Source organism: Betta splendens, chromosome 10 (assembly GCF_900634795.4).
Source record: "Betta splendens chromosome 10, fBetSpl5.4, whole genome shotgun sequence".
Taxonomy (NCBI): domain Eukaryota; kingdom Metazoa; phylum Chordata; class Actinopteri; order Anabantiformes; family Osphronemidae; genus Betta; species Betta splendens.
In genome coordinates, this window is record NC_040890.2 from 9,610,043 (window position 1) to 9,637,838 (window position 27,796).

The following is a 27,796-nucleotide window of genomic DNA, read 5'->3' on the forward strand; positions in this document are numbered from 1 at the left end:
GGCTGTTGACCTGCAGTCTGTGTTGGCTGTTGAGGGTGGTGGGGGTAGTCCTCAGAAGCCGCCAAAGCCTCTAGAGCCTGTAAGGTTGACACCAGAGCGTCATCTAGCTCCTGGGCATGATCTCGGACTGTTCTTGTGGCCACATTATCAATCAGTGTCACAGGAACATCCTCCTTGGCTTGGGCTGGCTTCCCAGTGGTGACCCCTGCACTGACAGTAGTTCGTGCTTTCCTTCCTCTCTTTGAATCATCCTCATCTGAACTGTTGTCCCTAAAACCAGGTGGTGGGGCTGCAATAGCAGGTGGTGGTGGCTGCAACTTTTCTCCGCTACCGCTTGCCTCCTCTTCATCCTCTTCATTCCCTGGGGGTGGAAGGGCAATTAGGTCAACAGCCCCTCCATCTCGAGAAGCACAAGCACTAGAGCAGTGTTTCCCAGAGCTCCCACTGCTGCGCAGATCTGGTGACAGGCCCTCTGCCCTAAACCTGGCTTTGCATGAGTCACAGAAGTATCGTGAGGTTTTCTGGGATTGCCCCATCGTTTGAGCTCGGACCCTGAATCCTGCATTGTCCACTGCAGGATTTTCTAAAACGACTATTTCCTCTGTACTCTGCTGAATCGGATCTGACTTTGTGCGGGGTCGACCAGATGTCTCTTGGGAGATAAAATTCTCATTGATGTCGAGTTGAGCTTCGGTGTGAGTTTGTAGCTCTTGAAATTGTTGCTGTTCTCGAAGGTGTACATGACACAGGCCTAGATGCTGAGGCTCTGCTGGAACTAGGGCCCGAGAAGCCCCCGGCTCTCTGTGTGAGCTTTCCCTTTCGTCGCCCCGCCGACCTCCACTTGGCAAGCCAGTTGCCCCAGAACGTGGGTGGGCGTGGTGGGAGCTTCTGTAATCTGAGGATAGAATTGTCAGAGCAGTGGAGAGTTTGAGGTGTTAAAAACTAGTGGGGATAGAGAAGATCCAGATGGGATAGCAGAGGAAACAGCTGGTGGTCACATGGGGTTGTTTTTGCAGAGATGGAGGTTTGTTTGAGGTTGGAGGTTTAGACTCTGGTGGAATGTGATGGCATGATGGTTTCTTCTTTTATGGGGACTACAGCACAAGGCAACAGATGGCTAAAGAATCTGTTCATGTCTGAACAGCCAAAAACTCCTTGACGTTATCCTATCTCCCTCTCTCAGAAAAATGGAGAACCCATTTTTAATGAATCATTATGGAGATGACAGGAGACAGCAGGACAGCAGAGGGCACCATGGGATGGTAGCTCCAGGATAGCCTGGGTACTACATGTAATGGTTTCACTCGATGAAGAAGCAGATCAATGTTCATGTAATGAAGGCTGTCAAATGTTGCCTGACTCATTGTGATGCTGAGATTAAAAACATTTTTATTTAAATCTGTGAAAATTTACTTTTGAGCTGTAAGTAAACATTGCTACTCTTGGGAAATTTTTGTTTGACATTTCATACGTTGCCTGACATTTCCCACAAGTCAAAAAGACCGACAAACATACCTGCCTTGGTCAGCTGAGACTGACCAGGGGTCCGGAAATAGATGGTCCGCTTAGGATCTACAAACAGCTTATAGTAACCGGAGATGAGGCACGCAAAGTTACTGGCATCGGGCCATTCCATGAGTAGGACCAGAGGCTGCAGAGGGTGGGAGGGAGGGGAATTAGGAGACTATTTAGCAGACAGGCAATATGAATTGCCTGCTCATTTTGTAATAGCATGATAAATGTATAAGACTGCTTTGTATAAATAAAAGAGAAATAAAATGTAATTATTCATTGAACCAATTCACTAATTCTTTGCTGCAGTAGGATTCGTATTGCTGCGGCTGATGTTTTGTAGCATGCGCTACAGGCTGTGTTGCTATACCTTGGCCTCGTGAATTGACACTTCCACCCGAGCCACTCCTTGGCTCTCCCGGTACAGCTGGATCTTGGCAACCCTACTGAACTCCGCGAGAACTGTTGTCAGGTTGTTTTTCAGATCAATTACATGGCTAATGCCATGGCGAGGACCCACCAGCAGCGTGGTCGCTGATTGTTTCTCATCCTGTGGAAAACACAGGAGCTTTACTATTTGCAGATCATTTTTATCCATCATCAGATTTGAAAATATTACCAGTCCAACAGTGTGGAACAGTATCCCTCCAAACGGTGGCAGGTCATTGAGTACACGCATGTACTGCAACTTTCCTTGGAGAGGGGGCACCTGTTCGGAGAATGATAATAGTCTGGTTTGTAAAAGGAACAGCTTTTGCAACATCCACCTGGGGGCACTGTTGAGCCACATATGTCCTAAATGAAGTTGGTTACATGTTATGCAACAGTTACATCTATAAAGATGAATTGCTTACCCTAAGAAAAAGGATTGGTTATCAAGCAGAAGCAGCCTTGGAATATGCCGCAATAGATTAAAAAAACTGTGTATTGTGTAAAAAAGTGTATGACCTTGTTGCCTGATGGCGGTGGATGCTGGTAGGTCTTCAGCAACTGAGACAGGCTCTTACACACATTCTTCTCCTTCACAGTGGGAAGCAGAGTGAGTGGAAGGAAAGGCTCCAGTCCCCACTCTTTTCTGTGGTGGAGGTGGCAGAGGTTTACCCACAGTAAGCAGAACACACTGGCGAGTCACAGGAATTTTATTGCCGCCACAGACAGACACTGTGAGCCTATCATTCATCCTTTGTGACTCCTGACTTGTCATGGCCACTCTAAATCTATAACAAGCTCACTGGATTTGTTCTGCTCCTTTGGATGTGATGGAGAAGCTAATTAACTTGCTAGGTTGGGGTTTTGAAGACTAAATGAGCAAATTGAGGGAGAGATGTAATTTCACAAAGAAATGGATTTCTTTGTCTCATAACAACACATGGAAAATGATCCATGAATAATTAGAGTTTTTAATATTATTGGGATTAATTATTAATCATTTAGACGTTTCTGAATGAACAAACTTCACTTTCAGACTCAATGAGGGGCTATACAGAAGTGTTAATGATACCATACATCAAATTCATCTCTAACTTTTTGTCTGTAACTTCGTATAAAAGTTAATTCAGACTTTTTGGACTTACTCGACATGTTTGAGCGAGATCTTCTGATTGGGTCGTGCAGAGGACACAGTGATGTAGATATGGAGCGCAGCCAATCGTAGCGTGATGTCAGACTTCCAGTCCATGCCGAAGCGTTCCTTGATGACGTCATTGCGACTCTATGTCAACATAATGAAAGTTAGCTTTGCATGCAGATAATTTATACAACATCTATGCTTTATCGTTAGTCTGTTTAATTGCAGACTGTTACATAAGTGCACATATTGTAATGTGAATTCACTTTTGAAAAGGTTGAATGACACGCTTTAAGTTCTCCTATAATACAGTGTTAACCTGTATGTAGAGGTACTCAAATGCCGCGGGGTCTCTTCTCAGAAGGTCCGCTGGGTCCTTGGGGAAGAAGCAGATGCGGAACAGACACTTCATCCCTTGAAAATAGGTTCTGTGCACCACCTGAGGGAACAAACAATGGTGTCAGGTAGATAACAACTGTGTCTGTGACATTTGTCGCAGCGCAGTTTACGTGAGTGAGCAGATGCAGAATCTTGTATGGTTATATTGTCGCAGTAATTTATGTGCATTCACATGCTTGGGCCAAGGAGAGTGCTCAGTACGTGCACGCATGCACGCAAAAACGTTTGGACTAATCCTCCTTTGTTCCTTACGTGTGTCAGCGGCTGGTTGTCCTGCAGCAGATGCAGCTTCTGATTGTGGTCCAGGCCACCTGCCTCCAGCACCAAGGCAAAGTGCTCAATGTAGCGCAGTGAGAGGCGGTCCTGCAGGGAGGAGATCACATCCTGGAGGGGGGGAGAGGTGGGAGCCGTTACATTACCCAAGTACAGTCTGCTACGACAGCATGCGAGGCAGCACATCATATTTACAGTTTTATCAAAGGATGTTTTTCTGACGTTTAGAAGTAAATCTCAGCGTAGAGGCTCATTAAGATTTCTAAAATACTGCATATGCACTAATGGTTTGCTCTGCATAAACAGTTTAAATTGGCTCTCTCTGATGGGACACAAGCAGCGTTTGCGTCTGAGTAACAGAAATAAGCAGTTTTAACAGTATTGACCTGTGTAGTTTACATTAAATGATGCCTGGGGAAGCCACACAATCAAACAGAAGGACCCCCAGAATGCTTCAGCTAAAAATACCTTACCTAACAGACAGTCTAATGAGCAAACAAGCAAGCATCTTATTGTGCCAGTGATTTAATCCCTGGCATTGTTTTATTGATCTTTGCCTGCTTATGCTCAGATTCTATTTAATTGGGCTGACAGGAGCGAGTTTCCTCTATCGCTCCTTCAAAGTGCTCTTCGGTTTCTGCTCTTCCCCCTCCGTCTCACTCCACCAGCAGGGAACAGATTTGTGAAATCTAATAGAGTCCATTTAATGAGTCTGCTCCGAGATGTCAGACTCATCTTACAGGCAGACACAGAGACAGGGATGACCTCTGTCTGACTGAATTCATCTGTTGCTTTTATATCCTTAATCACGTTAGTGAGATTCCAGATATGATAACATTTCACTAAAACAGAGCTGTTTCAAACACGTCCTGTTTGAAATTCCACCTAGATTACGCTGTAAGCAAGTTCAATTGAAATGCACAAAAAATTGTGAGCTGAAAAATTGACTTTGACTCATTTGAACCTCATATGAAACATTGGCTTTTGCACTAAGCTAAATCAAGCTAGTCCTTTTAAAAGTTACCGTGTATTTAAGCTTTTTCTTTTTTTGACAGCCGCTTTTTCGTTTTTGAATGGAAACCTGACATTACACACTTTTAAGATAATAACTCTTTAGCAAGCAATTTACACATCTCGCAGATGCTGAGTGGTGTTTCTGGCCACATAATGACTCCAAGGCCAGTATTCATTCCTGTTTGCTGGCTTTGTTTTTGATCTCCACCATTGTCTGGGGCTCTTTAGCCGCTAATGCTTCGCTGCGTTTGCCTTAACATTTACATTTCACGTTCCCCAGCTATTCACAAAACGCGTCCCTCAAATGATGCTGTAACATTATGCTGAGCCTCTGTTAGTTTGTCAGTCTAGTCGACCCATTTAAACGCTTCGTTATGCGTGGCAGACTTGCCTGGCGCTCGGCTGTAATCGGCATACGTACCCTAACAGTGGTACGGCTGTCAAATGTGAAGGACTTAATCTGTCCATTCTCCAAGAACACCTTCAACACGTTTGGTATGAGTAGCAAGGAGTCGTCCTTGAGCATTGTCTGAAAGGCATTGAATGACAGAATACATTTGTTTTACTGGCATCATTGATTGTACCAAAAATGATGTAATATTATTTGCACAATTCAAACTTTACAGGTGGGTTTGTTCTTTGCTATGGAGCGAGTGAGACACACAGATGCTTTATGCAAACAATAGAGAGGCATTTTGACTGAAGTACTGCATGTGCAGCAAAACTCTGCCGCAGGAGGCCAAGCCCGTTCATTGTATCAGCATCAAAGAAGGGCTTATTACATTTCTCCAGTCTATGCAGTCAATGTGTATGCCATGCAAAGAAAATTGGATGGTGGGACTGAAAGCACAGGATTGTGTGAGTGGAGGAGAAGAGGACTGATTCAAGGTTATTGCTTTTACTCAGAGCAGTCTTTAGAAGAAAACTTATGATACACAGTTGAGTTCATTCTTTGCTGGAATGTGACTTGCACTCTCTCAAACCTCTTGTTGTGTATTTTCCCTTCCTTGGGGGCCTCATAACAAAATCACTTTGTTTGAAGGTGGTTCCACAAAATGAAAGAAAGTATCTTAATGTAATAAGATAAATCCGGGCGGTTTAATGCGACACGTGGCACAAGGGTGCAGCTGGATGCAGCCTGAGGCCCCAGTGAAATCCTCCATATCTGTGTCCAAGAACCAAATCGAACCCTGCATCTATTTCTGCATTTCCTCCTTTGCGGAGGAAGTGAAGCAGTCTGCACCTAGAGAGGAATGACTTCTGACAATAAGGAGAAGGCTGATTTATTACAACAATAGATCGCGGAAAACGCTTGCAGCTGAAATGTGGAGCTGTGTCCACAGCAGATGCCCAGCAGTCTGTTTCTGGAGAACTTAAGCATTCACAAGGCTCACCAAGCTGTTCCTCCGCGCAGTTTGGAAGCAGCTGAACCCTGAGTTAGAAGCCAGCAGATCTCTCTACACACTGCGGCATTAAGTGAAGCGCCACCACAAACGGGTCCAGCGCTTCTCACTGCGAACCACTGCCTTTGTTCCTGTTTGTGGTGGTAAACTGTTACAAGCTCGCACCTTCACAGCGCAACCTCATCGCTTAAATACCGGGCTAGGAGGCCAACACTGATAAGCCTTCAGGTGATCAATAGCAGTTTGTGGCTTTTAACCACTGGGGATAGAATATTAATAACGTCTGGCCATCAGGTTAGAGGCGACGAGCTGACACGTGTGATTGTTACCAATCAATGCAATCCCTTCCTCCTCCTGTAATGAGGAAACGAGGGAGGGGAAACCAAACCTTCCAGTTCTCTTCCATGCAATGAATGGATCTCTGGCTAGTTCTGCCAAGGGAACCCTCTGGCGCTCCCATGATGTTGACTAATGGTACTGTCAGACAAAAGTGGATGCTTCCATCAGATGTAATGAAAATCAAGCGTGAGCTGTCTGCTTAACGCTCCGTCGGCTTCATCCAAAGGTTACAGAGAAGCCGATGCGCCATGTGATGAGCCGTCGCATTGTCGACGTTGTTTCATTAAGTTCTAAATAGAAATAAGAATGTTGACATATCATGATCCCCAGCGTCTGATTCTATGTGGATTGTCTCGTGCTTGCTGTAATTTTCCCACTACCGAGACGTAATTCACTGCCATATTTTTTTAATGAAGAGTTTTCCCAGAGTTCACCTTGTGCATGCTCCTTTCGTCAAACGTCAAACAAACAAAGACACAGAGCACAGAAGCTCAGGCTGAAATCATAGGGAGGCAGAAGGCATGAAACTTTTAGGACGGGGCAACAACATATGTTTTCATGCAAGTGTCAGAGACAGACGTGTCAGGCTGAACTTACTGAGTCTGGGTCACTAATGGACACTTGCTCTGAAAAGCGCACTTTGGGCGGGTTGGTTCGCAGACGGGCCTTTTTGGCTGCACTTATGAAGGCAGACTTAGGTGACTGAGGACAAGAAGAGAGAGGAGAACTCTTGGTTCGGCTTGAAAGGAAACATGTAAATGAGAGAGGCGCTCATGTGACTCCCAGCACTATGGAGACGTTTGCTAAAGAGGAGACTAATGATGCTACAGTGCAATAGCTGAAAAATCCTGTTTCACTCTAATCCTGCCCGCAAAAACACATTTTGGCCTGAGCACCATAAAACTGTCAATTTAGTACATATAGAATCCAATTTGTTTTCAATTTCATAATTGCGTTATTGTACTTGTCTCGTGTTAAATATATCCAGGTCAGGCTAAATGAATGGTACGTTTCCGTTTCCCCTGTATGGATGAATGCACACAGTGTCTTAATAAAAGTCTCATGTAGGTGTTTATGTGCCCACACAGTGCTGTTCTACAAGGCTTTATAAATTACTCTAATGTGTAGGCATGACCATGAATAGTAATTTGCTGTATGTCTGTCTACCGTGTGGAGTTTCTCTATGATTCAGAGCGAAAGGAAAAGAGTTAAGACTGATGAAGTGCAAGAGGAATCCTCAGGGAGGGGAACATGAAAGAGAGTGAGTGTCCCATTATACTACCTGATGGGGCTGCAGCACAGTGAGAACTATAGTGTCTTTGCAGCGTCTATGGAGAGACAACACAGTGGAACGGGTTAGATAACGCCGCGCTCGCCGTGGCATTTAGAGAGCTCCTCCACTTTATATCTGCCATTTCCTCCACGTCCTTCAGCTGCGAACGGAGTGACTCATCCACAGGTTTATATTGACGGAACAGTAACAGTTCGTTCCCTTTCGAGTCGCCCTCTTTACCCGTGTCCTTTTTACTCACTCTTGCCCGTGTTGCTGGTCCCCCCCGTGCCCCCCCCCCCCCCCCCCCCCCCTCCTGGTACAGTAAAGGATGTTACCTTACAAGGTCTATGACTCTCTCCCGGGGCGCGTCGCTCACCGTCTCCTCGTTAATGGCCAAGATCTGGTCTCCGGGGAGAAGTTTGCCGAGGGAGGGGCCGTCTGTGGATGTGGCGGGTCACATGAAGACAGCGTGAGGAAAGGTCGCTCTCGAGGCCACCACAGGATGTGCCACTCGTTAGCAGACTGACCGGCAGAGACGGAGCGTACGATGACGGGCCTCTGGCTGCCCGCAATGAAGCCGAAGCCTTGGGTCGGGTGACGCTGGATGGTGACCTGTCGCGCTGAGGCAGGACTCAGGGTGCCGCTGTCCATGCCATCGTGGCTCTCTAGCATCGCAGAGCTGCAAAATACGAGCGGAGGCGAACGCCACGTGCTGTCAGGCCTTTTCCAGTTGGGGGCCGACGGCAACCAGCGGGCGGCGTGTACCTGTCACATCCGTTTGTGTGTCCATCCTGGACCTTGGCCATCCCCTGAGAGGAGGGAGCAGCATGGGACGGGGTTGCACTGCAAAGGCCTCTCTCTGATTCGCAATCATCCACCTGCACCGTGGAAGAAGAGGGAAATGCAGGCACAGAAAATCAAATGCCGTGTTTACTTCACTGTCGTTTGCTTCTGATGAAGGAACCGTTTACCTGGAACGCGTCTGCACAGACGCGTGTAGAAGCATTCCACACGTTCACAACCCCCCACCCTCCCCCTGAAGCTGTAAAATGTCTCCCAGCTCAATTGTTTACTGCACTGCCCTGAAAAATGTGCAGGAAGGAACTAAAAAACATAGGTATTTTTACGAAAAGCAACTGACATTTGAGGCCTGCTTTAAAAAAATGTGATCATCAAGGACTTCTAACACACGCAGAGTATCTAACACATTAAGGCTCCCGAATCTGCCGGTCTCTGCCAGTGTGGACCGAGCTGCTGCTGTGAGCCACACATGCTCTTTTACGGCTGCCCGTGTGGGAGGCAGTGAGAATGTGTGTGTGTGTGTGTGTGTGTGTGTGTGTGTGTGTGTGTGTGTGTGTGTGTGTGTGTGTGTGTGTGTGTGTGTGTGTGTGTGTGTGTGTGTGTGTGTGTGGCACGTGGGCTTGTGCGCTTGTGGCGGAGGGTTGAGGATGGAACGCGGTGACGTGTGAGGCAGAGCCAGATATTTGGGCTCATATCTGTGATCTGGCGCGTCGATGACTGCGATGACTAAAGATGAGATGCCGATCGCAATGTTAATGGCACAGATGGGCTAAAAAAAAAGGCACATGAGGAGCATGACCACGGCCATTATTATGCAGAGGAACACTATTGAGCGCAAATACCTCTCTGAGAGCCACAGGCAGAGAACAAACTCACTAACAGAAGGCTGAGTCACATTAGTCAATACTTCAGATTTATATTCGTGTCACTTGTTGTTTCTGGAAACAGTGGCTTATGAGGGAGTGCGGCTCATTTACAATTCCAGTGGTGCATTACTGATCTCTGCTTCGTGTCACGGTATCAGATGCAGAGTGATATATGTAGATAGGCTTTCTCTTAAGCTCGCTCCATGCCTGCAAATCTGTGCGCTCTCAATTTGAATTAAACCATCATTAAAAAAGAAAATTCCATATTCAGCATTTAGTTGACGAGAAAGGATAATGTATTTGTATCAGAGGAGCACAGCAGTGAGAAATGATGTCACTGCAGGTGCTTCTGCCTCCCAAAAGGGATTACATGTATTTCATTGTTAATCAAAGACCAACATTCTCCCCATAGATTTTGATTGTGCACCCTATTCATTCCATTCTTGTTCTTCGCACATTGTCCATCGCTCGCATGCAGTGGATGCTTCATCCTACTGTCAGTATTTTTATGCAAATCACGATCTACTCGGAAAGCTGAGATACAGCTGAAGTCACATAAATATACGGGACTGATATAGAACAACAAATGGAGGATTAAAGTCTCCTCTGTGCGGTGTGTGTCACTACAACACAGACTGTGCCGCATCAAACTCCCCAGTTATTCAAAAGAAGTGGTATAAACCTGAACAGAAGGGAGAGCGGTGAAGGTGGCCGGGGGACACCAAAGCCTGCATGTCTGCAAAGATAAACAACCATTCAGCACAGGGGCCGACCTTTTACCGAGGGAGGACGCAGAGGAATTCTGTCAAGAAACCATCCCCAAGGGCATCAACAGGCCCGGCCGTTGCTAGGACTACAGCTCTGGGTACTTTGTTAGGTGGACGAAGGCAGCGTGGGTGGATGAGAATAGTTATGTGGCCACCAGGGGGGAGAGAGGACGGGCCAGACGCGCTCCGATCGCCCTGCAGCCCCTGTGGCCAGATGCCAACACCGGAGGTCAGGGCGGCGGATACCTGCTCTGCTCCCAGTCTGCAGCAGCTGACCAGTACTGGGTCCGGGAACGCTGACCTTTTACATAGTGTCCTCAAAGGCTTGTCATTGGCTTGGAGAGGTCAATGCGCTTCTATTTCAGTTCAAGTCTGGCTGTGTGTTCAGAAGCTGATTAGCCGCCGAACATTGAGGTGCCAAGCAGTCATTGTTAATAGTGTTTATCGTGTCATCAGAGGGGCGTGGATGCGGCGTGCTGGAGGCTGCAGCTTGTGGTTAGGTTGTACTGAGCTCTGAGGATGTCATGCTGTTATTAATTGGTTTTACTGGATTAAACTGAAGTGTGTAGATAACATTCTAGTAATAAGAAAGAAGTTCGCGCTAATGTGCAATAATTAGCACGTGTTTATATCCACAGCAGTGAGATGTTGCATTTTTAGGCCAAAGCAGTTAAGACGGGAATAAACAAACTAGCTACAAATACTTTAGGTTCTAATTAAAGCTAAAATATGCAGTGTTGGGGAATGTGGCATCAGACTCCAATTATATCATATATTTACTCAATCTGGCCCAAATCATTGTTATGAAATGAATATAATAAATAGGAACACACAAAACCTTTTGTGTCTTTTGCTTTTTTGAAAAAAAAAACTTGTGAATAACTTTTCTTCACTTGAGCAAAAATACAGTTTTTCCAAAAAAATAGAAGGAAGAAAAAAAGAAATAGAGATATTAATATGTTAAATATGACTCTAATCTGAATATTTAAAAAACATATCAACATATTAGAGGGTAAATACGAATACATTTACACACATCTATTGAATAATAAAGCTTTTGCTTATGGGTATTTATACATTTGATTAGTGGCTAATATGAAAACACTGAAATCTAATCTTCACTGCTTAATAAAATAGCCAGGATGTCTACAGGTTATGAAACAGAGAACATTGAGTTTAACAACACTGATTAATGCAAGTGTATAAATTAGTGCAACATTTTTCAGAACTAATTATTTTAAGATATTCCCACTTGCGGCTTTGGCTTTTAGATTGTGTCTCAAATGTAGATTTATGGTTGTTGTTTAATAGGAATCAAGAGCCTGTTCCAGTACACAGCAATTAGTGCAGGATTTCCACATGGCCCTCTGAATTATCTAAATACTTATCCTATTGATGAGAGATCTTCACTTATGTTACTGTTGCACTCATTCTTAATCTCTCTGATTAACTGTGCCCGGGAAATGCCAGAATCATAAATTGTAATTTGAATGTGAGACGGAATCAACGGTGGAAACTTGGGAGTTGGGAAGCAATAATTGGACGCTGAGTAACTCACTGTAGATTATGGGATCACTGCTGTGAGAATTCAGACAATAGGAAGGAACTGCAGCATGGGTAATTTATCACTGACGGACATATGAACAGGCCTAAATAATTAATGAAAAAACAATCCTCCGTGTGGCGGTTTGTGACTTCAATCTAATTTCAGTTTCACCCTGGGGAGTTTGCGCTGCTTAGTTGTTAACTGGTGTGTTTGTTGTGGTCCTGCAGGCCGCTGGGGCTAAATTAAATTTTAATTAATAAACTGAGTGGAGAAAGTTAATCCTTGAAATCTGGTAAAGCAAAGATCCTCCAAAAACAGCTACAGTACGAGAGGCCACTTTAAATTGTTATGGTTAGAATTTCTTAGATTTGTTATTTCTTCGTCTACGTCATGGCTACAAGTCTTATTAGGGGCTTAATAATGTGTCTCACACACACACACACACACACACACACACACACACACACACACACACACACACACACACACACACACACACACACACACACACACACACGTTTCATACTTCTGTGCTCCATTTAATTTGCCAAAGATGTCCTCTCTCAGCCCGAAGCAAGTGGCTGCCAAAACCTAGAATTAGAAGTAAACATTGGGATCTGCGAAAATCCTGTTAGGATTATGACAGAGGCGACAATAATCTCCCCAGTGCACTTTGAAACAAGTCTTCCTGGACGAGTATGAAGCTACAAACGTGACAGTCATCCCGGCAGCAGGGCAGCCACTGTCTGCAGTCCGTTTTCAATCGGTGGCTGCGATAAAACATCCGCTAAATATTTATGATGTTTGCGTAAGGATTTGAGGTTTATGACTTGTGGTGACAGACAGGCCTTTGCACGGAGAGAGCCAATCAAATGACGCCATCGGCACCCGGCCTAATCCTTTCTGGCGCCGCAGGCTGCCACGGCCAGTTCACAGAAATCCTGCAGGACACAACATCCATTTCATTCTGTGGGGAAAATAGAGGTTGCTGTGAAAGTCAGTTCTGGGCGTCGGTGCCGATAAACTTTTCATTGTGTATTTTATCTGCAGGATTGGATCATTTAAAACCTCTGGCAGTGGTTTGACTAAACAGCGGAGCGGCTCGCACTCCTCTCCCATCTTTATTCTGCAAATCCCTCCTTTCGTGTCCTTCGCCGCCGCAGTTTGACTCCCAGTCATGTAGCCGTGCACTGCACCCCATACCAACGCGTACACACTGACATTCTGTTTGACATTAATGATGTCAAATATCATTTGTTGTGCTTGGCCCCAGTTGTTCTCCTTCCTTGCAGGTGGATTCTCCAGCCTACCTCTCTCATCCCTGCTGCCGGGTCCACTCCCGCTCTGTAAGCCGCACTTGACATGCTGGCTGCTTGCAGAGTCCACACAATTGTCATTCTTGTCATTCCTAAAGATACAGACAAAGAGATTTGTGTAGCTGTAGGACCCCTCCCTCTGCCTGTCCCTGGCTGCGTTCACCTGCTGGCCTGTCTGCCAACATGGCTGCATCATCTCCTCTCTTTACACAAATGGCCCCCCAGTAGGGCCAGATGGCATCCGTTTAGCAAGCGCCGCTGCTGACTTATTTCTCTTGTCACTTTTGGATTTGTCACCACCTAAACTGCTTTTCCCCCCTCTTTGCTTTGGGATTATCTACAGTATCTGACGTTAACCCAGTCAAAACAGGACAACTAGTAGAATAGTTCCTGAATGTTTATAGGTAATTAACATTTATTACTTGCATTGCAAATTATTATCACTCTCCCCTTTTTGGTGCTGGCCAGTGTTTAGTCTGTGAATTTAAAAGGTTATGGCTCAGTTGGGTAAGATTACAGTATTTAATATTCACGTTATGGTTTAAATTTTACAGAAATGTGTGTTTTCAGTGCTGTTAATGTGCCGTTGCTGCCTTTCAAGAGATGCTTTTGTGTGAATATTTGTACATTAGTAAATCTCTGTCTGCACGTTCTGTGGCAATGACCCCGACCGTGGATAATGTGAATTTATATGGAAGAGGTGTTTTGCATCTACTGCATGGTGGCGATGCACAAACACAAACCCAATTGAAAATGTAGGACTGAGCCCAAATGTGACAGGACGTAACTTCTTTTTGAATGAAAATGAAAAATACTTTAACGACATCCAATTTCTATAACAAAAAAAGTGTTGCAATTCCGAAAAAATCAATTCAGATAAACAAGATTGGAGCATGACCACTGTTCTGCAGGACCTTATGTTTGCTATTATAAATTGGCACAAAGCATCGCTGCCTCAGCAGGGTTTGCGTCACCTTCTCTGCTCCTTACTCCCACTCAGCCACAGATCAGCGAATGATGAAATCACCGCACAAACTCCAATAAAGAGTCATCTCAGAATCTTGGGAAGAGCTCTGGATGAGTGCAAATTCAAAGAAATAGACTGCATTGATAAAAGAGAGTTGTATGATATATATATAGAGTCACATCATTTCCATCTCAAAGACAATAACACATGGCTGTTATTACATTCCTGTTTCGGAGATGAAGCCTGTAAAAGGTTAAGACGGACCTGAACGACTGAATGGAGCTTAGATTGGTTCGGCTTCTTCACAATAGAGTTCACCACACTGAAGAGAATAATAACACATCACTCTGCTTTCATTTTTAGACTCCACTGAGCAACAAGTGCAAACGTGGAGAGCAACCCACTCTCTGGAAATAGATTTCAGTGGGAGTTGTAGCTTTGTTTCAGGACGTCCTCCAATTTAAACTATCACAGTTACTTTGTCTTGGTCCCTTATTTTAACAATGAAAAGGGGAATGAACAGCCGTCAGCCTACTGTGTTTGTTGAATTCGGACACATGTTGTTGATCTATAACAGTGGCACCAGTGACCTACGGACCCGTCTCCTTTGTTATCACACTGACATCACTGCAGCCTCGGCATCACTCCGTCCTCCTGTCTGACCCACTCTGCTTCATTTGCACCTCGACCAAGATGAATGAAGATGAATGACAGTGGACAGGATCCAGCGGGCTGAGTTCTCTGAACAGTCTAGACAGACGGCGTCTGTCCACGACACGCACCGCTGATCGATTCACATGGATCTAATACCCTGTTATTTTCCAAAAGATGGTTTCCTAAACACACACACACGCCTGTTTGGCCACATGGTTGAAGGCTTTTTGTTCCACTTTTGACCACAGCTGTTCCTGTGACTTGCTCCTGCATTATTGATGCCATCGTTGCACCACATAACCTTCACTGCAACACGGAAACTAATATCCCACCGGTCGAATCGCACAGTTTGCAGACCAGCTTAACCCCGGCAACCTCTCAGCTAAAGGCCGTGAAAATGCTGGCGCCGTCTACGAGCCTCACTGTGACGGGACCGAAAGCCGCCAGCTCTGCTCAGCTCAGACGCTTTTAGCTTCTAATGTGGCTTCATAACGTCAGGTGCCTGTTGTATAAGCTATAAGACTACATTATTAAGTTCAGTTATTTTGTTGCATTCACAAAAAAAATTTGATAAAGAATAATTTGCCAGAACTTGTTAGGACTTTAAAATGCAAATATGAATATATTTGCTATATTATTTTTAATAATGAGTAATTAAACATATAGTCTGGAAAATATTAAGGACCATTTTCACTTAATTGCCAAATTGCATAGTTGATTAAATGTCACACTAATTAACTGATATTATAGATAACACTGTTTCTACATATAAATGATACTATTGTCAATTTCATTATCAACCTTTCTGATGCCTGTAATTTATCTAGTAATTGAAAGCACCACAGCAGCGGCACTCTCTGGGCCCCACAGGAACCTTTACCACATGTCACAACTGTACCTGAGAATGGGTTTCACCTTCAGCCCAAACCGCTGGAACATGGCTTTGTAGTAAAGAGCTTAAATCTGCTTCGCTGGGCTGAGATCAATAGTGCAACCTTCTCCCTCTCATGCTCAGACACATGTTATAGAAGGGCGGGGGTGTGGGAAGTGAATGATCAGCGCCGTGTCATGGAGGAGAGGGAACGTGCAAACACATGTTCAGGTCAGACTCTCGCTGCAGATCTCAGAGCGGGATCTTGGTTGATCAAAGGTGGACAAGGTTAAGAGATGCAGCTCATCCATGTAATGGCTTGTTCCAAGTTCCTCTCACTTTCTTGGCCGTCAGGAAAATGTTTATAGAGGGCGCAGGGTGGCCTTTAATACCGTTAAGAGTCTGCAGTAGCACAAGTTCTAATATTAGGTGTCTGGTGAAAGCGTTGATTGCACTCATAAATACACAACACTCCTAATCCACTTCTAGCTCCTGAACACAGCGTGTAAATCAGGCTTGTGATTGGACTCGCCGATGCTGCGAGGGTTTAGGTTTTTACACAGGTCTCACATGAAACCGAGGACGGATGCTTCGCTTACCTGTGGTTCATTACATAACCCCATAATCCCCGTCCGCCGTGAGCTTACATCTGCATTCCAGGTTAGGCTTTTAGACTATGAGAGGTGGATGCAGCCAAGTGTGGAGCTGTGTCCGTAGCGCTGGGGGTTGGCAAACACCACAAAGGCAATCCTCTAAACCTTCCATTTGGATCCACTTTAACCATCCATTAAAGCAGCACACTCATGCTGAAGGCAAATTACATTTAGATTGCGTGACATTCGATGCAGAGCTGCGTCGAAACCAGCTCCAGCGGCGGCGGGAGCTCTGATTTTTCTCATTATTCCACCGCATATGAATAAAATGCAGTCAAAATGTTTACCAAACAATGTTAATTACAGGCTTAAAACATGTTTACATACAGTGCTGGCCGTCGAGAAAATGAATCAGCGTTAGCTACAGTGTAGCGACGGCGATAAATAACGTCGCGGCCGTGATTTAAACACCAAATTAAGCCACCTGGCAAAGCAGAAATATATGGAATGAAATATGGAGCGGAGAAATAAGCTATGAAGTCTATTTCCCGTAAGTGAAATAGCAACGCTGAAAACTCCGCCGTCATCGTCCAATAAGCTTTCCCAGACAGAGAGGAGATGCAGTTTCCCTGGCTGCTTATTTTGAATCTATGTTCTCAGGCTGAGGAGGTTCCGCTTGACTGCGTTTGATTCATCAGTCAAACGGTGGATGGAGAAAGTCAGATGTGTATGGCATTATTCTCCCCTCAGCGCAGAGCGGCCCGCGTCCTAATGGGAATGAGCATAGTACAGACTGTGTCCCTGCTCCTGCTTTCACTGCTGATCTATTCTGTTATTTACCCACCATAACCTTTCAAGACATATAAATACTGTAAATAAGACAGGCTTTTTTTGTGTGTTGGCAGTGTGGCCAAGCTTCCACCAAAGGCTAATACACCTGACCTTTACACAGTCAATCCTCTCCTCTCCACGTTTTTGCTGCAAACGGGCTGTAAATTAGCCCGTTAGCTTACAGTAGGCTGTGGGTCTGATGCCCACGTGCGTAGCGTCAGCGATCAGCCGCTGAGATCCAGTGATGGCGGCCATATTCCCACAGCCCAGAACGGAAGCGTGTGCCTGTCTCTCCGCCGTGGCCCTTGGAGCCCGCGGCTCTCTCAGCTCTCCCGACAGCGGAACAACGCAACAACGCAGAGTGACACGCATGCCAACAACACCCCCCCACCCCCTGCCTGTTGCTGCCACCCGTGAGATATCACCCACGCGCCCCCTCCCACCTCCACCCTCACGCTGCTACCGATAAAGGCCTTCTCCTCGCGCTCTGCAGCACCCGAGCCCCGTTTCTCACGCCTTCTTAAGGCTCGGTTGCGCGTCGCGCCCAGCGGAACCCATTTCCCTTGAACCGCGCACTTGCACAGTCTCACTCTGCGATAACATTTCATGCACAAAATACTAAACAGTAATTTATTTCTTTGCTCATTTCCACGCCTCAGCAAATGAAGATGACGACTGGAAAGTTGTGCTCTAGCAATTCTGCGCATGTCCTTCATTTCCATGTAATAATGATGAGGTGTGGACACACCGAGGCAGCACCTCATTAACCACAGTACGCAGTCTGACCGCTCTCATCATCCACTGTCATTACTGGCCTATTGCTTTGTTCCATGAAGTGCTCCTGTTTGCTGGTGGGATGAGATCCGGCAGATTATCCATCACAGGTGACATGTCAGCTGTGGTCCTTCAGTATACGTTGTGTCTGTCAAAAGGCTCCACACATCAGGTTCAGATCGCGGCATGTGGCTGATTTGTAGCCTGGCCTCCCTGCTGTCTGGATCTAGCTGATCTGGGAGCTTCCTCCCTCCCCGTCTTCCTCCCCGCTCCCTCTCCTGACTTATCTAGTGCTGGTATGTCTTAGTGGGTGTGCAGAGAATACCAAGTGGCTTTTCTATCAGGGTGTGTAATTATCTGGCCTGCTGAGCTGCTTTGCTCCTGCTGCCTTCCTGCTTGGCTCCAGCTCGGCTCCACTTTCCCGAGTTCCTGTCCGTTGCTGTGCAGCGTTTGTTTCTGTTTGAGGTCGTCACACTTGTTGTAGCGAAGCAACTCGTTTCTTCTGTCATTTGTAGTTTTGATGCCAACATTTTTTACATATTTGTTTTTCTGGATGCTGCACCGGAGAACAGAACTGAGGTGTTTATACAGTATATGGTATGTGAAGTGATATCATCACATCAAGATCATATATTAGATTATTACACTATGAAACAAGCTCTATGATGCTTAATAGAATGAACTGGTCTCTAGAGGTTTGCAGGTAAACTTCTATCTATTCCCACTTTTACTGATCTGCACTGATAATTTGCCTTTAGTAACAAAACACAGGATTTAATTTTTAAACATTTGCAATAATCACAGTATTTATATATAATTTATAATATATATAATACATTATCTATCTCATATATTCTATTTATAAAACTATGTGTAAAGCATGACTTCAAGCATTCCACCTGCACAACATCCAGGAGGAACTTTGAGCCAGTCTTTGTGACTGGCTTATTTACAGTCTCTCTAATGGGTTGACGTCCGGGGTCAGACTTGGGTTAGGACAGAAACCTCTCCAGTCAAATGAGTTGTATATTGATGTAACGAGAAACTGATTGATTGGGTTAAACAATGCACTTGGAGGCCACTCTCTTATATTTCTAGACAGAAGAGGTCACAGCACATCTGCTGTCCCTGCATTGTATTATTATTAGACAAAACAAGGATCATACATGAAATCAAGTAACAATACTCAGCTTTACCAGAGAAAATACTTCTCTTATGTCAAGATAAAACATAACATACACAAGTCTTGTGTTTACCATTCTGGAGTGTTATTCTGTTGCTCTGGAGCTTATTCAGCTGTTACCTTCATGAAACAGACATGCTCTGTCACAGACCTCCAGCCTGAATCTGTAATTCAGCACACAGGACAAACACAAATATCCCTCTGACGAAATCTTCGGATCCCCTTTTTCCAATACAGTTCCCCCTATATTTTCATTTTAACAAGTTTATGCTTGTGTCTTTCCTCTCATATTTGCATGGTACAATATCACCTGCTAACGTCTGGGGACAAGCATACAAACACAGCACAGAACATTAAACAGATAATGCCGTTTAATGATGACGATTGTATCTACTCAAAAGATTTTAATCTGCCGCCGTTGATTTAGAGAGATGGAGCCGGGATTTTGTGACACTCCATAATACGCTGTCTGCCGCTCTCACCCTCAGTGTGGAGGAAATGAATATATGCTTGGCTGCTCTAACTGCTTTAATCCATTTAATGGACCCTGGGCAAAGGAGCGGAGAGGAGAATATGTAGCCTGCCGTGGTGCACGGATCTAAAAGGACCGGAGCAGAATCGCTGACTGCGTGCAGATCCTGTTGCAGTTGTCATTGTCATGTGTAATTCAGTTGGTGATCGACATTTGAAGTCTTACAATACTGTAAGTAAATATGGATGCTTTATGACTTTCTTAATGGCTTTCTGCATAGAATAGAACATGAAAGTCAAATTATGACCATGTTTAAGTCAAGCTAAAGAACAACATAAATTGCTTTCCTACTTTTACGGTTTTGCAGTGAAAAGTTTCTTTTACGAAACTCAACACTAAATCAACACTAATTTCTCCTACGTTCCTTTTTTATTTTGTGACAGCACCCAGTCAGCCTTTGTTTTTGGATCTAATAAGCAATCTAAATTAATTTTACAGATGGTGAGATGTAAAACGTGGAAGGGTGTTTATTCCAGATGCAGCTACTGGGAGCCCACTGGGTGATGGCTGAGCTTAGAGATGTGATAAATCAGGCTGCAACCTGCACTTTCATCCCTGTTAATGTGCTGCAATCAATAACGCAGCTCTCTATCAGCAGCCACCGGGTAATAACTGAGTATGAGGGGAGAGGGAACCACATGATAATCGATGCGAATGTGGAGATAATCAACAAGATTGCAAGTAATGCTCTGGGTGGTCTGTCGTATCGAACCTTTTGCAGGAATATTTCAAGGGATCAATTGGGAAAAGTGTCTCGTTTGCATAAAGAGTGGTGGACTGCGGCTGCTTTTCACTAGAGAACATTAGTTGAGAATGAAGGAGATATAGTGGATGAGGGTATTATAAAGCTCTTCGTCTAATCTTCTTCTTTGCCCTTATCACATCAATATATACCTGTTTTTCTTTAATTTATGTGAAGGATGTTGCAGGATGATAGAAAATGCTGCTTATTGTTAAAGTCCACTTGTTTGTGCCGCTGCTGAACTGGAGCCTGAAGTTTCGATTCCTTGGCTTCTCGGGGCCCTGTCCCCGTCTCAGCCAATCGTCACAGCCCGACTCCTCCTCTCGCCTCTTCAGTTCGGAGAGAGAGCGAGAGCCTGTGCTCAGCCGTGTGTGCGAAGTTTGTGAAAGCAAACTGGATTGCAATGTGGCGCTGTTGTGACAGGAGCACAGAGAGGTTAGAGTGATGCCGAGTGTGGAAATGAGGGATAAAATAAAAAAGACTGCTTGGTAGTGTTTGTAGACCCACACTTATCACTGCTACTGTGCATGTGAGAGCACACATATTCAAATCAACAGTCTTTACCCTGTTGGAATTTTACAAAATGTGCTTCTGTAAAGTTCACAGAAAATACAAGTACAGTGAATTTATATGAGTGCTTTGTGCTCCTGTTCCTAATGAATGACATTTATATGCTTTTTTCTGTTGCCATGAGCTGCAGACAAAAACAGAGCAGAGCTAGGAAGGAAGGAAACAGGAACCATTCAGCTTAATAAGAAGCTGCTATATGAAGCATAGACAATGCAGACTAAAACAGTGGCATTTACTCATTGAGTAGACGTGAGCAGAGCGGGCAGGGACACTACGAGGCAGGTAAAAGCAGCCGAAAGGCGTGAACCTCGGCTGAAAGAAGCCGAGCTGTCAGCAGAAGTGCCGCAGCGCTTTGTTGCGCAGCGACAGATTCGCCGAGGCTCAGGCTAAATGGCTTGTTTCTGAGGCGAGGGGCCGCTTTATCTTCAAAGCTGCAGCTCCTCATCTTTCCAGAGGATTGATCCCGTTGACGTGAAGACAACAAATAATGAGAAGTCCGTTTCAACGTGCGTGATGTGGCTCATCTTCCACGAGGCTGACGCGCCGTCTCCAGCCTCAGAGTCTGTCTCTGCGCTGCACTTTATTACCTCTTTACAGTTTGGGGGGGGGCACCACAATGAGAGGGACTGGGCGTGCGATCGCCCGGCGCAGTCAGCCTTTCAGGAGGCTGGAAGGCAGGTGCTGAGCGTCGATATGCGTCTTATCTCCCAGCTGCCTCCTGCACATCACGCACACGTGCACACAGGCAGCCATCACACATTGTTGGGTGTGATACAGCAGCCGCAGGGGGGGACGGAGGGGAGGGGGATTCACAATCTGTTTACCTGTTTTAGGAACTCAACTGTTGATGAAATGTCCTGTTCTGGCACTTATTTTTGTTTTTGCCCCGGCATTAGGAGCTCCGGTTTTTCTTCGGTATTACAAAATAATGAATGATCCGCCTCCGTTAAGTACAGAGCCCTGCGCTCGCCTGCATCTTAATAAGGAATGGCCGAGTGCTGCATCACTCAGCCTGCGCATCAGCATTTTACTTAAGAGCCATAACCGAGAGGAAGAGCTGGAACGGCAGCCAGAAGCTCTGAGGTGACATTTACGATTTGAAGATGAGAGCTTGCACGTATTTAATTAAGAAATAGCAGGAGACATCAGCCACTCTCTTCACTGTTCCCTAGGAAAGCTTATTTCATGCTCCAGAAAGCCTGGTGTCTGTGAGTCTGTGTGCGACGTACACACACCAACAGAGTAATGAATCCCAGGCACAAGCACACATTTAAGCATGGAGTTGTATGCAAGTGCAAAATGTGTTTCTGTGCCATACATGGAGATTAGCGTGTGCAAATGCGTTAAGGAAACAGTACATCACTGCATAGATTTAACTCAGAGCCTTAGTACTGTTTAAATATTCACAAGCATTTTCTATATAGTGTCCTAAACATCGATCATTATAGGTGAAGAGAGTTCAACAGCTGCTATAAATGTGTGTTTTGTCTATAAATAGTCTTCACCTCTGACCAATGATACTCACACACTACCAGAGCTCACCATCAGCAGACTGCACTATCAATACTGTAGTATTCGCCCTCTAGAAGCTGCACATACTGTACACATTTGCACATTTTTAACTCTACCAGTTGGAGGTCACGCGCACAGTATTAGGAGCTTTACGGTAAACATTGACAGTCTGCTGATGTCTTATAGCTTCATAAAATGTGTCTCACAATGTTTCCGAAGCACCTGTGGGCCCAGCAGGTTGTTATTTACATATTCCTCAGGTCAGTGATCACCATAGCAACCTGTGTAGCAAGAAGCAAAGCATCCTCTCCACAGTGTAGAAGCTGTACCAGTCAGCCTAAGGGCTGAGAAAGGAGAGATTATGAGTAAGAGGATGCACTGTGCCGGCTGGGACTATCTACATGGACATCGGCTTCACGCTCGTACTGATTTCATCTTGCTCTCTCCCGCTCTAGTTTCATTTTTTGCGAGAAACCAAAGCAAAACAGTCAATTATGCTGCTCAGCTTACGAATCGAATATCAGTATCTGCAAAATGATCCTTCTGTTTAATTTAGTCATTTGGGATTAGTTCAAAGTTGCACAAATCACTTTTAGCGCGAGGTAACACTTTCAGGCTCTAGCACTAAATGAGTAATTACATCAAATATCACATCAAAAGCATGGGGACAAAATAAATCCAGAGGGAGACGCTGGCGTCTGCTGGCGTGTCTAATATGTGGCACGAGTGGAGAGCTGCTGCTTCCTCCCTCGCCTTTCCAAAGTGCCTGTCACATAGCATCATTCACAAAACATTACTTTTGCAGAAATGCTGCACCCGGGTGTGTTTGTGTTGTGGCCCGTCGGCGTCCGTGCGGCTCTCCCCTAATCTTTAGCCTCTTTGTGTCCCGATACAAACCATCTGCCAGGGATTCGCATCTTGTTTGTGTGCTCGCGCCGCTCTCCGTATCCAGCGTATGCGGATGTTTGGGCGTGTGCATGCATATCAATGCGTTTGTTTGTGTTTGTGTGTGCGTGCCTCCCTGCTGTCAGGCTGCTGCTCTCAGAAGTGGTTAATACTGTAGAATGATGCCGGATATAGCCTGTGACAGGCCTGAAGGCCACGGGAATTATTGATCCCCCGGCCACTGTAGTGCTTTACTGTGTAGAAATGTGAGTGGCTGTGTTGTGATCTTACAAATTCCCAGAGTTCTTGAATATAACAAAGCGCTCTGCATGCCAGTATTAGGGATTTATGGAGCAACAGTAACTGTAATTCATTAAATTACGTCTGTGGACCAACAAGTGTGTTAAAAGAGGTGGTCTTCTACTTCTTCAACATGAAGCACGGCTCTGATTGCTTATTGAACTATGATTAGGGTGCAGCTTTCCCTGGGGTAGATGGGGCTCCAGCTCCTGGGCCCATTAAAATAATAGGTTATAAGGAAATGTCTTGAGTAATCTTTAAGAGGTGATGACAAAATTAAAAGTGAGAGCCAAAGGAGAGAACTTGCATAAACAGAAATGCTCTAATACTTTGCATTAATCAAACTAATCCATTACCACCGTGCCTTCCAGTCTTCCGCAGTTTCTGTACCGTCGTTTCTTTAGCTGGAAAAGTGGATGTCAAGATGGAACTCTCAGAATACTTAATGACTTCATTAGAGGTTCCTCTCTGTGATTAATTAGAGCGCTGTGTTACCCAGTGTGACAGAGACACTCACTGCCAGACAGTGTTGTGACAGGAGAACCGTGTTGATGAGTGTGGAAATGGTCGCATACACAGTGGATGTACACATGTAGCGTCATTCCCATGAGCGCATCCTGTCCCGTCTGATCTTCAGGTTCTCTTTGGAACCAGGAAATGACTTTCAGAGTTCCACCTTTTCTGGATTCGCTCGACCTGCGAGCGGTCGATTGCGATTTTGCACTTTGTGTCTCTCTGCCTCAATATTTATGGCTGCTCTTGATTTCAGCTCGTTGGCAAAGGCTCAGCGGTGTTAGCCCCCCAAAAGAAGCTGGCATCACACAATCTGAGCAGAACAAGAAAGACATGTGAGTTGCTGGAAGTCGGAGCCCTTCAAGAGATAAGAAAACACACCGTCTTTGATGACTGCTGTAAACTCATCCTCCCAAAAACATTCCGCTGCAACTAGAAGGGAAAACTGTGGAAAGTGAAGGGGGAGAGCGTAAATATTGAGTGCAGGGGAGGCACAGAGGGGGCAGGGTTAAAGCGAGACATAGGTCATGATGTCCAGATAAGAGGAATACAAGAAGCTGCTAAATGGGAATCCAGCCCGGTCTCCTGATGGCTTCATCTGACTGATGCCTGCGCCGACTTTCAGCGGGGCATCTGGAGTCAGTGCAACGGGGAAATACCTTAAACGGCTTCTGAACACTGGACTGACAGATCTCCACAGCGCAGCGTCCGACAGCAGGTCGCGTTATTTGATCATTTGATCAATGCGGCCATTGAATCGGGTCAAGATCAATAACATAGCAGGAGAGTAACAGGGACCGGAACCCCGCGGTCTTAACTCAGCCTGGGGGCGGGTCTCCACGCTGCCTCAGGGAAGTTCAAAGGCTTCATTATCTCTATGCTCTCCTTATTATGGGCTAATTTCTCATGTTGCTAAATCTTGGAGGGATTTTTGCAGCCAAATCCCGTATTTACCTCAGGGTCAGTGTAAGCCTTCCAACCATCTAGGAGGAGGCGGGACGCAGAAAGTGTGAGGTTAGGAATACAATCAATGGCGGCTCAGCTACATGTGTGCGCTGCTTCGTGTCTGGGAAGCCTCGCTGATGACGTAACAGCGGCTTATCGACGCCTCAGCTCTGATCGCTACCTGCTCTGCTTCACCTTTTCCTCAGCGTGTGTCCATAAATCGTTAACGATGGGGTTAACGGGGGCTTCCAGCTACTATACCGTACCACACACATAGAAACACAGGAGCAAAACAAGCTCTGTTCCTGAGACCCCCCCCCCCCCCCATATGGCTGGGTAGCTGTTTACATCCCCTCTGGCAGGTTACTGTATAGCTGCATCTACTGTACGCTGTCTATCCCGGCACATTGTCCCCTCTGTGGCCATCTCCGCTCCGTATAGACCTCAGCGGCGAAGGATGCTTGCGGCCCCACTTGAAGAGCGGCCGTGAAGTGAACCCGAAGAAAGTGTAATGTATTTACTTCTCAGTCGATCGTAAGCTTCTGACTCTGCTCATGACTTTTGGGTTTATTAGACCGCTGCTCTGATCCAGACTGAAAGCTCCCAAACCCTATGTAATGGATTTGTTCTTTCCACTTTAATGAATACTATAATAATAAATATAGAATACGGTGACTGTCCTGTACTTTAGGCATAATAATATCCATAAGCAAACCTAATGATAACCCTACGTTATAGTACTGTAGCAAAAAGAGAAGTGAAATGAAAATGGGCCACCACATTCATGCATTCTGTTTTTCTTACAGTCAAATCCATTCGGGTTTCACCGAGAACGCACTTGTTCTGTTCCTTCACGAGTCCTCGTCGTATTAGTTCCCAAAGACGTTGTAAACATTATCTCTCCACGCTACAGTGAACACCGTCAGCGGGTCTGCGAGACGCAGAGGAGGGCGCGTCTCCTTAAAGCGGTTTTCTCGCACACTGACCCATATTATTGTGTTGGTAAAATATGTGTCAGGGACTCATCACAGAGGAGGTTGATTATCATGTGGAAACGCTGTGGGGATAAACAGCATCTATTTGATGTTTGTGAACGTGTTGTTTCAGACACTAATTAACAATGTTCTCTTTAATGCGCCCAGTTTCTTACACCGTGTTAAAAATACAATAGATGTTTTCGTTTAACTTGAGTCACGTTGTCATATTTTATTATTTTATTTCAAACAGGAAATATTGAGTCATAATAGTATATGCCATACCTTTCCCCACAGTGACTGCAGCAAATGTGATTGCTCTATTGACTGCAGTCATTTACTCTGCAGCATTATTAACTCCCTCACACACATGCACACACACACACACACACACACACACACACACACACACACACACACACACACACACTGGCTGATGTACCTGGCCATAATAGAGGAGCCACCGCTTTGAGCTCACTGGCATGAGATTAATGCAGAACTGCAGATGTGAGCGAAAAGCTGCAGAAGACGCGCACACACATACACAAGGAGGTGTGTGTGTGTGTGTGTGTCCTCACAATATCATGACAATGCCAGCGCCTGTAACCTCTAAACTGATCTAAGTGAAGTTTCTCTTAAGGCAGAGTGGCTGAGAAGGTTAGAGGGTAAAGAACTGGGAATAATTAGGCGTGACTCCTTTTAAATAGCTTATTAAAGCAGAATGATCAGTCAGCGTTTAAGCAGAATGTGGCTCCACAGCTGTAGCCTATGGCTCACATTGATAATGGATTTAGAATTTAATCCTTGTATGATGAGGCTTTATGTGCCTTTGTGAGATCAAACTAAAAGCGAAGGGGTTCGAGCTCCATGTTCGGTCTAATCGCGTGTTTAGCTTTGAAAGGAGCTTAGCTTTTGTACATCAGCGTGTTGATATCGCAGCGTGATATTAACACGGGGATTCGTCGGCAATCGTGTACAGCTCTGGCTCATGAAAGGCGGGAGAGAATGGAAGGTGTACTTACAATCTGTGAAAGCTGACAGGGAGGCGAGAGGGCGGCTGTTTTGCGGGGAGGGAGCGCTCACGCACACACACTGGAGCGCGTCGACGGCGCGCGCGCGTACCTGTGGGGAGACACAGAGCAACAGCAAACAACGAGCGTTTAGTCCCGCGTGCGTCAATAGGACAACGAGTAACACAGAAAACAGGCAGGGTCTGAAACGCACTGTCCACGAGCCGGGTGGAAACAGCACCTCGTCCACTAGTTTAGAGTTTATGGACCTCTGTTGGGACGCGTGCGTGGGGATGGAACGCGGTTGAGTGTGTGTGAGTGTGAGTCAGGAGCACCGTTCTGTCGTCTCGCGCCGCGCATCCGTGCAGCGAAATGGGGGGAGAATTGACAGTTACCGGCGAGACGAGCGAGCGCGCGCGGCATCTGGCGTGTTCGGCCGCCTCAGCGCTCATTTCGTCCGTGCGCCGCACACGCGAACACGAGTTAATTCATTACCGTCCGACGGCAGCGACAAGGCGGAAATAGTCCGGGAATGGGAGCGGGTCTTGTGATATTACAAACCTCGCACGCGGCGCAGCCGCTCAGCTGTTTTGCTGGAATTCTTGTTAACGGGCCGCTGCTTCTGGTCCTTCTGTGGCTTCTTCAATATCACGTTGTTTCGCACTCTATTAATTTGCCTGCTAATTACCTGAGAACCCAGAGCTGCAGTTTATATTTAATTAAAACTGTACAGAAAATGGTGTTTGACAAAACACGGGGCTGTCTGTTCCTCACTTTCAAGGCTAAACGCAGAATTTCTACCAGGCTGTTGGTCTTTAATAATAACTCTCTGCCACTCATGAGCTCACAGACACATTCTCTGTG

At 45.6% G+C, this 27,796-nt stretch overlaps 1 protein-coding gene and 1 long non-coding RNA gene across 13 annotated transcripts in view; one reads left to right on the plus strand and one right to left on the minus strand.

Annotated features, from left to right (window-relative positions):
• The window catches only part of LOC114865097 (uncharacterized), a 55,688-nt gene that overhangs the window by 8,071 nt on the left and 19,821 nt on the right, over positions 1-27,796 (plus strand). For 4 of the 5 annotated variants that reach the window (XR_008695959.1, XR_008695960.1, XR_008695961.1 and 1 more), the window contains 2 exons: positions 2,541-2,618; positions 12,811-14,191. This is a non-coding gene — a long non-coding RNA (uncharacterized LOC114865097). Of the gene's footprint in view, positions 1-2,540; positions 2,619-12,810; positions 14,192-27,796 lie in introns of those variants that run through there. The other variant, XR_008695958.1, reaches the window with a different exon arrangement.
• Positions 1-27,796, minus strand: part of frmpd3 (FERM and PDZ domain containing 3) — a 54,170-nt gene that overhangs the window by 4,340 nt on the left and 22,034 nt on the right. For 2 of the 8 annotated variants that reach the window (XM_029166099.3, XM_029166100.3), the window contains exons 2-16: positions 26,945-27,044; positions 8,546-8,658; positions 8,308-8,459; positions 8,116-8,218; positions 7,790-7,835; positions 7,105-7,209; positions 5,187-5,294; positions 3,731-3,862; positions 3,399-3,518; positions 3,087-3,223; positions 2,461-2,587; positions 2,132-2,221; positions 1,883-2,062; positions 1,516-1,684; positions 11-895 (exon numbers count right to left, since the gene is read on the minus strand). In XM_029166099.3, coding sequence (XP_029021932.1) covers positions 11-895; positions 1,516-1,684; positions 1,883-2,062; positions 2,132-2,221; positions 2,461-2,587; positions 3,087-3,223; positions 3,399-3,518; positions 3,731-3,862; positions 5,187-5,294; positions 7,105-7,209; positions 7,790-7,835; positions 8,116-8,218; positions 8,308-8,459; positions 8,546-8,586 — 2,395 coding nt within the window. In that variant the 5' untranslated portion in view covers positions 8,587-8,658; positions 26,945-27,044. Of the gene's footprint in view, positions 1-10; positions 896-1,515; positions 1,685-1,882; positions 2,063-2,131; positions 2,222-2,460; positions 2,588-3,086; positions 3,224-3,398; positions 3,519-3,730; positions 3,863-5,186; positions 5,295-7,104; positions 7,210-7,789; positions 7,836-8,115; positions 8,219-8,307; positions 8,460-8,545; positions 8,659-26,944; positions 27,045-27,796 lie in introns of those variants that run through there. The other 6 variants (XM_029166101.3, XM_055512539.1, XM_029166103.3 and 3 more) reach the window with 6 other exon arrangements.